Source organism: Nerophis ophidion, linkage group LG07, assembly GCF_033978795.1.
Source record: "Nerophis ophidion isolate RoL-2023_Sa linkage group LG07, RoL_Noph_v1.0, whole genome shotgun sequence".
NCBI lineage: Eukaryota > Metazoa > Chordata > Actinopteri > Syngnathiformes > Syngnathidae > Nerophis > Nerophis ophidion.
Window position 1 is genome coordinate 55964835 of NC_084617.1, and position 15886 is coordinate 55980720.

The following is a 15886-nucleotide window of genomic DNA, read 5'->3' on the forward strand; positions in this document are numbered from 1 at the left end:
AACAAGTGATTCAATTATAAATAAAGATTTCTACACATAGAAGTAATCATCAACTTACAATCCCCAAAGAGGGAACTTTAATAGTGATCCATCTGGATTCATGAACTTAATTCTAAACATTTCTTCACAAAAAAAGAAATCTTTAACATCAATATTTATGGAACATGTCCACAAAAAATCTAGTTGTCAACACTGAATATTGCATTGTTGCATTTCTTTTCACAGTTTATGAACTTACATTCATATTTTGTTGAAGTATTATTCAATAAATATATTTATTAAGGATTTTTGAATTGTTGCTATTTTTAGAAATATTTTTAAAAAAATCTTACGTACCCCTTGGCATACCTTCAAGTACCCCCATGGGTACGCGTACCCCCATTTGAGAACCACTGCTCTGGAATATACAAAATAAGACTAATAGTGAAGGGAGGAGTCTGCCATGCATATTTTGTCCAAGCCAAAAAAGATGGCACAAACGTAACTCCTCTGTTCATCAATGTAGTGATCTATTATGTACAATGAGGTGTATGTTATATTTAAAATCAGCGCAGGAAACAACATAAATGTTTTCTTATCATTTCCCATGCATATTATGCCTGTTATATTAAGTTGGATGCACCTGACTAAAAAGTACACTGCAGTCAGCAAACACCGCATTAAAAAATGTCTTCTTTGTGTCAGACATACCTTCATTCCATGAGCATCATACACAGAGACCTCAACTCTCACAATTGCTTGGTTAAACTGGTAAGTGTCCTCAGTTCTGAGCACATGTCCATATTAGTTGGAGCGACCCATCAGGTGTCACCTCTTCCCTTCAGGACAACACTGTGGTCGTTGCTGACTTTGGACTGTCCCGACTTATTGTCGAAGAGAAAGTGAAACCGGCCCCCGAGAAGAGCGCCACTAAGAAAAGGGTGTTCCGACGTATTGACCGCAAGAAAAGGTACACCGTGGTTGGAAACCCCTACTGGATGGCGCCGGAGATGCTCAACGGTGAGTGGTGGAACAAACTACTGACCAGGCGTGACTGAGCTTACTTCATCCTGTGTTTGATCGTGTTTTAGGGAAACGTTATGACGAGAAGGTGGACATTTTCTCTTATGGAATTGTTCTTTGTGAGGTGACGTCACTTTTTCATTCTGTTTTGTTAAAAAGCTTCGGTACTTATTTGTTGACCAAGGACCCCGCTGTCTTGTGATCCAGATCATCGGAAAAGTCTACGCAGACCCCGAATGTCTCCCCAGGACTCTGGACTTTGGTTTGAATGTGGGCAAGTTTGTGGAGAAGTTCCTACCTGAAGATTGTCCTGCAGCGTTCTTTCCGCTGGCTGTGGCGTGCTGCGACCTCACACCAGACAACCGGTGAGATCCTATTCTTCTTCTAAAGCCAAAACGGTGATCAAGTCCATCTTTGGGACTTTACCACTAGATCTCATAAATATTAAGCCGAATTACGGGTGTAACGGTACGTGTATTTGTATTGAACTGTTTCGGTACGGGGGTTTCGGTTCGGTTCGGAGGTGTACCGAACAAGTACACATGCTAGCAGCGACCGGGTTAGGACAACATGTAAAAGCCAGAGCTGGAAGACCCTCCTGCCTCTTTAAGATCTCCCGTTTGGGAACACTTTGGCTGCGCGATACAACAATGGAGGACGGAGGTTTGCCGACATTGTTCAGCAGTTGCTCCAGACAACACCCGGAGGGGAGACACTCCTCCAGGGCTGATGTATCCTCGGGGGCAACACCCTTCACTCTACCCGGCGTTGGGTTTCCACAGCTCCGGACTCCACGGTAAATGAAGAGTCCGGCGATTAAGGTTCAAGGTTCAACTTTATTGTCCCCGCGGGGAAATTTGTCTTGGGCACAGTGCATCATTGCTTTCTTAACATTTACAAAAACACAAGCACAGACACAGCCACAACTAACATTTAAACATCAGAACATGGAGCTTGATAGACATAGGTGGCACTTTGATGTAGGCATAAAATTGTGGCTTTATTGAGGTCTTGCACACAGCCAATCCAACAAAATACTAGCCAGTCCCCGCACTCACATACCTCTCCCTCACCTCTCTCGCCTACACACTCACTGACCTCACATGCTGTCACATATTAAAGTGCCACACACACACATACATATACGCTACTCTCATAACTAACCCATTTGAAGCGTCACCACCGCATACAAGCAGCCTCTCCTCGGCGAGTCAGGCAGGGCTAAAGCAATAACAAATGTTTTTATAGCAACATATTTAAGTCCATATTGCATTAAAAACTAGATTTTGACCCACTTCTATGGTGGAACATGCCAAGTTAGCCAGGCTGGGGGGGGGAAGAAAAGTTAATCTGAGGCTGAGTTGACTTGAAACTGTTTAACGTTGCACTTTTTATATGTAGAAGAAAAGTTTTGTTATTTTATTCACAACTTGAGGCAGTTTAATGTTGATTAATGTGGACCCTGACTTAAACAAGTTGAAAAAGTTATTGGGGTGTTACCATTTAGTGGTCAATTGTACGGAATATGTACTGTACTGTGCAATCTACTAATAAAAGTCTCAATCAATCAACCAAAAGAAGCACTTTATATGTAGAAAGATTTTGTTAAGAAACCATTCTGAGCCTTATCTTATTTAGTTTTTATTTTGTACATGTTGACCACATTAACCCTGACAATGGAACCTGTGTGTATATGTATGTTATGCCATTGTTTACACATTTGTTAAATAAATAACCAAAACATTTATATTTTGTTGTTTTTTTACTGTACCGAAAATGAACCGAACCGTGACCTCTAAACCGAGGTTCAGTGGGGCAAAAAAGTATTTAGTCAGCCACCGATTGTGCAAGTTCTCCCACTTAAAATGATGACAGAAGTCTGTAATTTTCATCATAGGTACACTTCAACTGTGAGAGACAGAATGTGGGAAAAAAAATCCAGGAATTCACATTGTAGGAATTTTTAAGAATGTATTTGTAAATGATGGTGTAAAATAAGTATTTGGTCAACCATTCAAAGCTCTCACTGATGGAAGGAGGTTTTGGCTCAAAATCTTACGATACATGGCCCCATTCATTCTTTCCTTAACACGGATCAATCCCCTTAGCAGAAAAACAGCCCCAAAGCATGATGTTTCCACCCCCATTCTTCACACTTATGGTGTTCTTGGGATGCAACTCAGTATTCTTCTTCCTCCAAACACGACGAGTTGAGTTTATACCAAAATGGATACATGGATGATACAGCAGAGGATTGGGAGAATGTCATGTGGTCAGATGAAACCAAAATAGAACTTTTTTGGTATAAACTCAGCTCATCGTGTTTGGAGGAAGAAGAATACGGAGTTGCATCCCAAGAACACCAAACCTACTGTGAAGCATGGGGGTGGAAACATCATGCTTTGGGGCTGTTTTTCTGCTAAAGGAACAGGACGATTGATCCGTGTTAAAGAAAGAATGAATGGGGCCATGTATCGTGAGATTTTGAGCTGGACCCTCCTTCCATCAGTGAGAGCTTTAAATGGTTGACCAAATACTTATTTTCCACCATAATTTACAAATAAATTATTTAAAATTCCTACAATGTGAATTCCTAGATTTTTTTTCCACATTCTGTCTCTCACAGTTGAAGTGTACCTATGATGAAAATTACAGACCTCTGTCATCATTTTGAGTGGAAGAACTTGCACAATCGGTGGCTGACTAGATACTTATTTGCCCCACTGTAAGTACCGAACCGAAATTTTTGTGTACCGTTACATCCCTAGGCCGAATGCATTAGCACAGTTTTTAACCTTTTTGACTTCAAGGTCCAACTTTTCCTCTACAGAGAGGGCCGGGGTCCACTCAAATATTAGACTAAATCTAGGTTGTAATCATATCCAATAATTATTTGTAACCTTTTTAAAAAATGATATGAAATCATGTGTTAATCATAAATATTATCAAGGTCGTGGCGCAGTGGGAGAGTGGCCGTGCGCAACCCGAGGGTCCCTGGTTCAATTCCTACCTAGTACCAACCTCGTCACGTCCGTTGTGTCCTTGAGCAAGACACTTCACCCTTGCTCCTGATGGGTGCTGGTTAGCGCCTTGCATGGCAACTCCCTCCATCAGTGTGTGAATGTGTGTGTGAATGGGTAAATGTGGAAGTAGTGTCAAAGCGCTTTGAGTACCTTGAAGGTAGAAAAGCGCTATACAAGTTCAACCCATTTATCATTTATCATTTACAAAAATAAATACTGATAAGAAAAAATAGTGCATACAGTTACGCAGTGCAAATATAAGTACATTATAACTGGATGAATAAGACATAAAAAAAATGTTTCTTAAAAGTACATATGAAAAATAATTTTTGCACTTAGGAAACTTCTCTTATCACTTTAGCTCCAGACTTCTATGTCTGTTTGAGACTAACATTACTGCAACAAGTGATGGAAAATAGTATTACAACTGAATACTGTTCCCATACATGCCACAGCTGAGAAAAAAACATTTTTTGGAAGCCCTGTAGGGGGTGCTCACGTCACATCTATGCTTAACAAACAACATTACCACATCCGTGTTCTCCTGGACCATGACCAACAGAACTGCCATCAGGCCTGTATTTTTTACAAATTATTATTTTTTATTTTTTATTTTTTTTTTTTACGTATGTCCTGTCCAGCTGCTAAGAGATTTAATATTGTCGATTAGATGCCCATATCTTCTGTACAGATTTTCTTTACAAAAGAGAAGTGTGGGATACTTCTCTTGTTGCTTTTTTGTATTTGACTTTATTAAATGTTGGGATATATTTAGTCTTTGGCGCAGCTGGAGCAGAGCAGGATGGTTTTTGAAGGAAGAAAATAAGACAGGGGGAAATTGTGGGTTCAAGAGGGGGACAAGAACGAGAGACGAAATAACAAAATACATTAACATACCAAAAATGATAAAGAAGAAGCAGTTAATGAAGTAGATAGCAACAACACAGTATTGACCATAAACATTATTGCACTACAAATGAAACAGTAAAAATACTAACTATACTATTGATAATGAATAATAATAATAATTACCTTTATTATCAACATTACAATTGCTTCAAATGCAAATGCTAAAATACTTGAATTACAAAATAAGGCAGGTGGTAAAGAATAGAATAGAATGGACTTTATTGTCATTATATTTGCATATAATGAGATTAAAGACTCCAACTTAAGGTGCGGTAGTGGGAACAAATATGGGGTGAAACAAATAACACAAGGTAATAAAGGGAAAAAACTAACAATTGAAATAAACAAACTAATATCAAATAAAAATAATAAGCAATACTGTACAATCTACAAAACACTATACAAATACAAAACACTGTACAATATACAGAACAAGACAAGAGTACCGAAGTAATAAATAATAAAGTAAGTAATAAAGGGGGTAAAGAAAGATGAGTGGACTGTATCACCCTTTTACATTGTTATGGTAAAATAACATTAAGCATTTTGAGTCTTGATCGCATTCTGCTGCAGGGTTATCCAAAGTGTGGCGAAGAGGCCGTTTTGGTGCCAGTGGGTTGTTCTTTCTTATGACACGGCACTTTGTAGAAAAAAAAATCAAACCAAAAAAATACAGCTTCACTACCGTGACAACATCCTTGCGCATACAAACCACACATCACTGACTTTCTCTACGCTTGTGATGTACAAACCGTACAAACCTACACTTAAAACAATAATTGCTTAGCCATAAAACCGATAAAAAACTAAGATTAAAACACAATCAGTGAAGCGTAAACACAAAACATGCAAAGTACTGTTGTTGTTTTATAACGGTGTGTGTATTTTAGTTATTAAAAAAAAAATTTACCTGGTCAAAAGATTTTATTGTGTGTTTAAGTATTTTTAGAGCAAATTCAACACTACCACAATGTTATAATAACCGTGATAATTTTGTTCACGCTAAATGTGATGTGACATTTATAAAATAACCATTAATTCATTTCGCCATTTGCATGCTTAAAAATACTTACCGTATTTTTCGGACTGTAAAAGTATAGTGCGACATATACTCCGGAGCAACTTATGTGTGAAATTATTAACACATTACCGTAAAATATCAAATAATATTATTTATCTCATTTCGCGGAAGAGACGAAGAAAATGTCAGCAATCGTCACACACACGTCAACCAAAAGAATTCGGCGGGGGAGGGTTATGGCAGAAGTGCATTGTGGGTCATTGAATGCTGACTGTTATATGCTACTGCCGTAGCTATTAAAATGGATCATTTAATCGTTGGCGGTAGCTTATAAAAAGTGAGAAGGGCTGAACAAAAATGGCACCGAAAAGAAAATCATGCACTGCAGATTACAAGCTGAACGTAGTGAAATATGCAGCAGAAAACAACAAGAGGAAGCGGCGCATACCTTTGGAGTTGTCAGAGTTGTTTAGAAGCGACATCGGGGAAGAAGATTTCATGGGATTTAGTGATTAGGAGTGACAGATAGTTTGGTAAACGTATAGCATGTTCTATATGTTATAGTTTTTGAATGACTCTTACCATAAAATGTTACGTTAACATAGCAGGCACCTTCTCAGTTGGTTATTTATGCCTCATATAACGTACACTTATTCAGCCTGTTGTTTCTATTTTTTATTTATTTCAAATTACCTTTCAAATGTCTATTCTTGGTGTTGGATTTTATCAAATAAATTTCCCCCAAAAATGCGACTTATACTCCAGTGCGACGTGTATATGTTTTTTTTCCTCCTTTATTATGCATTTTCGGTCGGTGCGATTTATACTCCGGAGCGATTTATAATCCGAAAAATAGGGTAATTTAGAGCAACATTATGTAAAATTGGCCCTAGTGTGTGAATGTGAGTGTGAATGTTGTCTGTCTATCTGTGTTGGCCCTGCGATGAGGTGGCGACTTGTCCAGGGTGTACCCTGCCTTCCGCCCGATTGTAGCTGAGATAGGCGCCAGCGCCCCCCGCGACCCCGAAAGGGAATAAGCGGTAGAAAATGGATGGGTGGATTATGTAAAATATGCTTTTTTTATTGATAACGCAAAGCTAAGTAATAGATGTTGTGTTGAGTATTTATTTATGTGTTGGTTTTTAATGAACAAAATTTATCAACGTTTCCTCGCATCCTTCATATTTTATTTTTGTGGCCCTCGCTGGACAAAGTTTGGACACCCCTGAACTAAAAGGCCTACTGAAATGAGATGTTCTTATTTAAATGAGGATGGTAGGTCCACTCTATGTGTCATACTTGATCATTTTGCGATATTAGCATATTTTTGCTGAAAGGATTTAGTAGAGAACATCCACGATAAAGTTCGCAACTTTTGGTGCTGATAAAAAAGCTTCGCCTTTACCGGAAGTCGCAGACGATGACGTCACAAGGGTGAGGGCTCCTCACGTCCTCACATTGTTTTTAATGAGAGCCTCCAGCAGCAAGAGCTATTCGGACCGAGAAAACGACAATTTCCCCATTAATTTGAGCGAGGATGAAAGACTTGTGGATGATGATATTGATTGCGAAAAAAAAAATCAAAATAAAAACCGATGGCTCCGGGCGGCGGCAGTGTGAGCGTTTCAGATGTAATTAGACACATTTACTAGGATAATTCTGGAAGATCCCTTATCTGCTTATTGTTTTAATAGTGTTTTAGTGAGATTGTAAAGACCTACCTCAAGGTCGGATGGCTGTGGTGAACACGCAGTGTCTCAGAGAGAAGCCAAGCTCACAGCTGCATTTTAAACAGCTACGGCAGGAGGACGAATAATCCAATGATGTCTCCGGTAACATATATATCACAGTTTTCCCATCCAAAAACATGTTGGTTGACGTAGAGAAACATGTTCGCCTGACCGCTCTGTGTTAAAAACAAAGAAACAACAGCTGTGTCTCGGTGCTAAAGGCAGCTGCAATACACCGCTTTCCACCAACAGCATTGTTCTTTATAGTCTCCATTATTAATTGAAGAAATTGCAAAAGATTCAGCAACACAGATGTCCAAATCACTGTGTAATTACGCCATGAACAGAGACGACTTTTAGCCGTAACTGGCGCTGAGCTTATATTTTCTGACAATCCGTGACGTCACGCGCATGCGTCATCATTCCGCGACGTTTTCAACAAGAAACTCCGCGGGAAATTTAAAATTGCAATTTAGTCAACTAAAAAGGCCGTATTGGCATGTGTTGCAATGTTAATATTTCATCATTGATATATAAACTATCAGACTGCGTGGTGGGTAGTAGTGGGTTTCAGTAGGCCTTTAAAAGTATCGATATATTGATTTATTAGTGAAGTGAATTATATTTCTGTAGCGCTTTTCTCTATTGACTCAAAGTGCTATTACATAGTGAAACCCAATATCTAAGTTACATTTAAAGCAGTGTGGGTGACACTGGGAGCAGGTGGGTAAAGTGTCTTGCCCAAGGACACAACGGCAGCAACTAGGATGGCGGAAGCGGGGATCGAACCTGGAACCCTCAAGTTGCTGGCACAGCCACTCTACCAACAGAGCTATACCGCCCCAGGAAGAATGTTGTTATTTTTTCTCAAGCTGCTGCCAGATCCACCTAAAGTTTCTGGCTTGGGTGAACTTCACTCGACTTCTCCACGCATGTTTCCTATGGGGTTTTTGTCCACACGTGCTGTGTGTACGATGCGGGCGGATCACGTGACACCAACGACGGTTTCGTAGTCGCAGTAGCACAAGCTGCATGTTACAGTTTTTATGAATCATGTGCGATTATTAGAAAACCAACTTCCTCTCACCCCACGATTCCTTCAATCCTGGGTTTTCCACGGTGTGCCCGTGTAAAAGCCCCAGCCCTCTGTGTTGGTGTTCTGGAGGCTGGAATTAAATCCAAAAGTCCTCGCCTCGTTGACCCGTTTCCTTTTGTTGGAGTGCTTGTCTGTCGTGTGTGGTATCGATATTTCAGTATCAGTGTTCCACTTCTAACCTCTTCTGTTTTCTCCCTGACTAGTCCGCCCTTCCAGAAGCTGGAGGACTGTTTCAAGGCTCTGTCCCTCAACCAGGAGCTGGGCATCCCTCTGCCCATAGAACTGGACCAACTTCACCAGAGTCTGAGTCGCCTCCACTGGCCCAAAGACAGTTCTTGCCCGCTGCAAAGCACAGACCAGAATGAGCCACAAACCCCCAACGCGTCCTCTCTGGACAGTCCCAGCATGTCCGACAGCGCCACTTAGGACTCTTAACCTTCTGGTCTGAAAGGAACCCTGTGAACGTACCAGGAACCAGGAAACACCTGATTTGTGCGCATTTCAGTTTTTACTTTTAGATTGTACTTATGTTTACCGTGCAGAAAGGAAATAAGCAGCTCACTGCGTTCTGTGTTCCCACAAGTCTTCACAGCATCTTTTTACACTAGTTAGTTTGCCAGTCAGGTGTTTTTTTCTGCGGCCACCATGTTTGTTTCTTAAAGGCCTACTGAAATGAGATTTTCTTATTTAAACGGGGATAGCAGGTCCATTCTATGTGTCATACTTGATCATTTCGCGATATTGCCATATTTTTGTTGAAAGGATTTAGTAGAGAACGTCGACGAGAAAGTTCGCAACTTTTGGTCGCTAATAAAAAAGCCTTGCAGACGATGTGCGCGTGACGTCACGGGTTGTAGGGCTCCTCACATCTGAACATTATTTACAATCATGGCCACCAGCTGCTAGAGCGATTCGGACCAAGAAACCAACAATTTCCCCATTAATTTGAGCGGGGATGAAAGAATCGTGGATGACGATAGTGAGAGTGAAGGACTAGAAGAAAAAGAAAAAAGGTGACGGCAGTGGGAGCGATTCAGATGTTATTAGACACATTTACTAGGATAATTCTGGAAAATCCTTTATATGCTTATTGTGTTACTAGTGTTTTAGTGAGATTATGTAGTAATACCTCACAGTCGGAGGGGTGTGGTGACCGCCAGTGTCTCTGATGGAAGCCATGGAGGAGCCAAGAAAGTCGCAGTTGCCTCTTTGACAGCTGCAGGAGGAACGACACAAGCTCCGCTCATGTTTACAGCAAGAGCCGACTTATTACCACAATTTTCTCACTGAAACGTGCCAATTAACATGTGGTAGAGAAACATGTTCGCTTGACCGCTCTGTTCCATATTAAAGCTTCACAACAAAAAAAGAAACACCGGCTGTTTGTGTTGCTAAAGCCGGCTGCAATACACCGCTTTCCACCAACATCTTTCTTATTTGTAGTCTCCATTATTCATTGAACAAATTGCAAAAGATTCAGCAACACAGAGGTCCAGAATAATGTGTAATTATGCAATAAAAACAAACTACTTTTAGCCGTGATCGGTGCTGGGAGAACATGTCTGCTACCACCGGTGACGTCATCATACACGTCATCATTCTGCGACGTTTTCAACAGGATACCTCGCAAGAAATGTAAAATTGCAATTTAGTAAACTAAAAAGGCCGTATTGGCATGTATTGCAATGTTAATATTTCATCATTGATATATAAACTATCAGACTGCGTGGTGGGTAGTAGTGGGTTTCAGTAGGCCTTTAAGAGTCAACACGAGCAGCTTCATTGCTCCAAAAGCAAGGTTAGTGTTTTCATTTCACTTCTCATCCAAGGACCAAGTGTTTCTGCTGGACTTTTTGCACTTTGACTTCTTTTTAGGCCAAGCTGACACCAACTGGTCAAAATTCCCATCTCAAATTTGCTGCTTTTTTTTTTTTAAAGGACTTGTTACGACTCTTAAGACCTGTACAGCAGAACTGGATATTATTTTTGTATTCATTCAAATGTTTATATTGTACATAAGGCTCAGTAAGAGCTCTCTTTTAGAATCACATTTCATATTTTGTGGTGTTATTATTTTGTAGTGAGGTACCGACTGTAACCATTAATATTTCATCATCAGTAACTTTCAGAAATAAACACTACAAAACTGCTTTTCTTCACTCTGGTGATTCTTGCTCATTATGGTGGATTTATGTCTGCAACCTTAAAAGACTAAAATGATTGTAATGATAATCACAACCATGCTTTTGGATGATTACAATTTTATTTTTCATAACTTCATGTCTATGGATGTTTCAAATTAAGCCAAGTCTTTGTATTGTCAGTTCATGCTCATAGATTTTAGATCTGAACAACCTAAATCTAGTCCCGACTAGATCCAACCCACCTCTACCTAGTCTGAACTAGATCCAACTAACCTAAATCTAGTCAGGATGAAATTCGACCAACCTATATCTAGTCTGAACTAGATCAGACCAACCTAAATCTAGTCCGAACTTTAACTAACCAACCTAAATCTAGTCTGAACTACATCCGACCAAACTAAATTTAGTCTCGACTAACTCCAACCTACCTATATCTAATATCAACTAGATCCAACCAAACCCACCTAAATCTAGTCATAACTAGATCCGACCAACCTAAATCTAGTCAGGATGAGATTCGACCAACCTATATCTAGTCTGAACTAGATCAGACCAACCTAAATCTAGTCCGAACTTTAACTAACCAACCTAAACCTAGTCCGAACTAGATCCGACCAAACTAAATTTAGTCTCGACTAGATCCAACCTATATATGTCTAATATCAACTAGAGCCGACCAAACCCACCTATATCTAGTCATAACTAGATCCAACCAACCTAAATCTAGTCTGAATTAAATCCAACCAAACAAAATTTAGTCTCGACTAGAGCCAACCTACCTATATCTAATAACTAGATCCGACCAAACCCACCTAAATCTAGTCATAACTAGATTCGATTAACCTAAATCTAGTCAGGATTAGATCTGACCAACCTATATCTAGTCTGAACTAGATCAGACCAACCTAAAGGTAGTCCGAACTTTCACTAACCAACCTAAATCTAGGCTGAACTAGATCTGACCAAACTAAATTTAGTCTCGACTAGATCCAACCTGTATATCTAATCTCAACTAGATCCGACCAAACCCACCTAAATCTAGTCAGGATGAGATTTTACCAACCTATATCTAGTCTGAACTAGATCAGACCACCTAAATCTAGTCCGAACTTTAACTAACCAACCTATATCTAGTCTGAACTAAATCCGACCAAACTAAATCTAGTCTGGACTAGATCCAACCGACCTATACCTAGTTTCAACTAGATTTGACCAACCTAAATCTAGTCAGGATAAGATTCGACCAACCTATATCTAGTCTGAACTAAATCCGACCAAACTAAATTTACTCTCGACTAGATCCAACCTACCTATATCTAATATCAACTAGATCCGACCAAACCCACCTAAATCGAGTCATAACTAGATTCGACCAACCTAAATCTAGTCAGGATGAGATTCGACCAACCTAGATCTAGTCTGAACTAGATCAGACCAACCTAAATCTAGTCCAAACTTTCACTAACCAACCTAAATCTAGTCTGAACTAGATCCGACCAAACTCAATTTAGTCTCGACTAGATCCAACCTATAGATATAATCTCAACTAGATCCGACCAAACCCACCTAAATCTAGTCAGGATGAGATTCGACCAACCTATATCTAGTCTGAACTAGATCAGACCAACCTAAATCTAGTCCGAACTTTAACTCACCAACCTATATCTAGTCTGAACTAAATCCGACCAAACTAAATTTAATCTCGACTAGATCCAACCTACCTATATCTAATATCAACTAGATCCAACCAAACCCACCTAAATCTAGTCATAACTAGATTCGACCAACCTAAATCTAGTCAGGATGAGATTCGACCAATCTATATCTAGTCTGAACAAGATCAGACCAACCTAAATCTAGTCCGAACTTTACCTAACCAAACTAAATCTAGTCTGAACTAAATCCGACCAAACTAAATTTAATCTCGACTAGATCCAACCTACCTATATCTAATCTCAACTAGATCCAACCAAACCCACCTAAATCTTGTCATAACTAGATCCGACCAACCTAAATCTAGTCGGGACGAGATCCAACCTACCTATATCTAATCTCAACTAGATCCAACCAAACCCACCTAAATCTAGTCATAACTAGATCCGACCAACCTAAATCTAGTCGGGACGAGATCCGACCAACCTATATCTAGTCTGAACTAGATCAGACAAACCTAAATCTAGTCCGAACTTTAACTACCCAACCTAAATCTAGTCTGAACCAGATCCGACCAAACTAAATTTAGTCTTGACTAGATCCATCCTACCTATATCTAATATCAACTAGATCCGACCAAACCCACCTAAATCTAGTCATAACTAGATCCGACCAACCTAAATCTAGTTTGGACGAGATCCGATTAACCTACATCTAGTCCTAAAGAGATCAGACCAACCTAAATCTAGTCCGAACTTTCACTAACCAAACTAAATCTAGTCTGAACTAGATAAATTAAGTCTCGACTAGATCCAACCTACCTATATTTAGTCTCAACTCGAGCCGACCAAACTAAATCTAGTCCTGACTGGATCCAACCAGTGACGTGCTGTCAGGGGAGGCAAGTGAAGCAGTGCCTCACCTGCCACCAGGTGGCTTAACCATGAGATGTTCCAAAACAAAGTAATAAAATAAAATAAGTTTTAATATGTCTCTTTTGGTTTATGCTTTCTATGTGATTTTGGCGTGGTTCCTGAATATTTTGATCATTTTCATGGTCAAAATCACGGAAATTCCATGTTTCCTGATCAAAACAATGCAGCAGATGAGAAGTGAGGCAGACACCGTCGGTGCCTCCAGGGCTACAAACAGTGTGTATTGGGCGTGTGTGGGTAAGGGGCGCATGCTTGTTGCCACGTGGAAAAGGCAGGTGTTGAGGCAGCAAGTACCTCTGCCTCAAGGTAGGGGGCGATACATTGTCACCTTGCAGTTCAATGCCTCAGCAGTACTCTGACTCGCCACACTGGGAGAAGTGGGGGCGCTCTAGCTAGCAGACACATGTCTCTCCAGCAGAAGCCAGCATTTTTTTACTTTCTTTTTTTTTTAACTGTATTTATAACAAACATTGCATTTTTATTAGAGTAAGCCAGCATTTGTGGGTGTTTTTTGTCAGATGCAAAAATATTGTTTAATTTCTTGGAATGAAATTGAATTAAATGAATGTTTCTGCCAATGTGGAGGATTATATACTGTATCCAAGATGAAATACTTCTCTAAACTGGACTTTAAGACAAAATGAATATAATCATACAAAGTACGTTTTCATGGAGGATAGCTATTGCTGCTTCAGATACAAATACAGAAAGGTAAGACACACTCACAATACTTGATTTATTTTGTTAAAAGCAAATGGGACCAAAAAGTATTTAATAACAACTTTATCACATAGTTTTTGGACCCATTTATCATATCATGATATTATAACGTTTTTAGGAAAGCGAATAACTCCAATTTTTTCCTGTAACTCTAATGTGCAACCTAAATCAACAATGACTAGAGCTGCACATATGAATTTAAGTAAAAAAAAGAAGAACAAAAAGTATGTATGCCTCACCTGGTGTTTAGTTCACCGCACGTCACCGGATCCAACACACCTAAATCTTGTCATAACTGGATCCGACCAACCTAAATCTTGTCGGGACGAGATCCGAACAACATATATCTAGTCCGATTGAGATCAGATCAACCTAAATCTAGTCCGAACTTTCACGAACCAACCTAAATCTAGTTTGAACTACATCCGACCAAACTAAATTTACTTCTGACTAGATCTAACCCACCTATATCTAGTTTCAACTAAATCCGACCAAACTAAATCTAGTCCCGACTAGATCCCGCCCACCTAAATCTAGTCTCAACTATATCTGACCAACCTAAATCTAGTCTGGACGAGATCCAACCAACCTATATCTAGTCCGAATGAGATCAGACCAACCTAAATTTAGTCCGAACTTTCACTAACCAACCTAAATCTAGTCTGAACTTGATCCGACCAAATTAAATTTAGTCTCAACTAAATCCAACCCACCTATATCTAGTCTCAACTGGATCCGACCAAACTAAATCTAGTCCCGACTAGATCCCACCCACCTAAATCTAGTCTCAACGAGATTCGACCAACCTAAATCTAGTCTGGACGAGATCCGAGCAACCTATATCTAGTCCGAATGAGATCAAACCAACCTAAAGCTAGTCCGAACTTTCACTAACCAACTTAAATGTAGTCTGAACTAGATCCGACCAAACTAAATTTAGTCTTCAACCTAACTCTAGTCCGAACTAGACCCGACTAACCTAAACGTAGTCCAAACCAGATCTGACCAACCTGAAACTAGGCCGCTCTTAAACTGACCAATCTAAATCTAGTCCGAACTTTCACTAACCAACCTAAATCTAGTCTGAACTAAATCCGACCAAATTCAATTTAGTCTCAACTAGATCCAACCCACCTATATCTAGTCTCAACTAGTTCCGACCAAACTAAATTTAATCTTCAACCTAACTCTAGTCCGAACTACACCCGACTAACCCAAATATAGTCCAAACCAGATCAGACCAACCTGAAACTAGTCCGCACTTAATCTGATCAATCCAAGTGTAGTCTGGACCAGATCTGAGCAATCTAAATCTAGTCCGGATTAGATCCGTATAACCCAAGTGTGTGCAGAGCATGAACTGAGCGGAGAAATGTCTTCCAAGACAAACTGAACAGTCTTGTTTCGATCGATTGAATGTCCTGAGACACAAATCAACATTGAGGAAAGAAAGTGTCCTGACTACTTTAGCAGTGTTGGTTATCACTCGTGTTTTTGTCGACTGTAACAGTTGTCCATTTCTTCAATGATTATTTGTGTATCTTCAGTCAAGTCCAAACAAACAAGAGGTAATGATTCTTCATCCTCGATAAATGTGCTCTTGGTAAACTTTGTCAAATCAATGTTTTGTTTATTGACGAGCACGTGTAGTAC

The 15886-nt window shown here is 39.7% G+C and overlaps 1 protein-coding gene across 3 annotated transcripts in view; it reads left to right on the top strand.

Annotated features, from left to right (window-relative positions):
* The window catches only part of limk2 (LIM domain kinase 2), a 54249-nt gene extending 43319 nt beyond the window's left edge, over window positions 1–10930 (top strand). For all 3 annotated transcript variants that reach the window (XM_061906565.1, XM_061906566.1, XM_061906568.1), the window contains 5 exons: window positions 685–750; window positions 825–999; window positions 1071–1126; window positions 1210–1367; window positions 8985–10930. In XM_061906565.1, coding sequence (XP_061762549.1) covers window positions 685–750; window positions 825–999; window positions 1071–1126; window positions 1210–1367; window positions 8985–9207 — 678 coding nt within the window. In that variant the 3' untranslated portion in view covers window positions 9208–10930. The remainder of the gene's footprint in view (window positions 1–684; window positions 751–824; window positions 1000–1070; window positions 1127–1209; window positions 1368–8984) is intronic.
* The last annotated feature ends 4956 nt before the right edge of the window (window positions 10931–15886 follow it).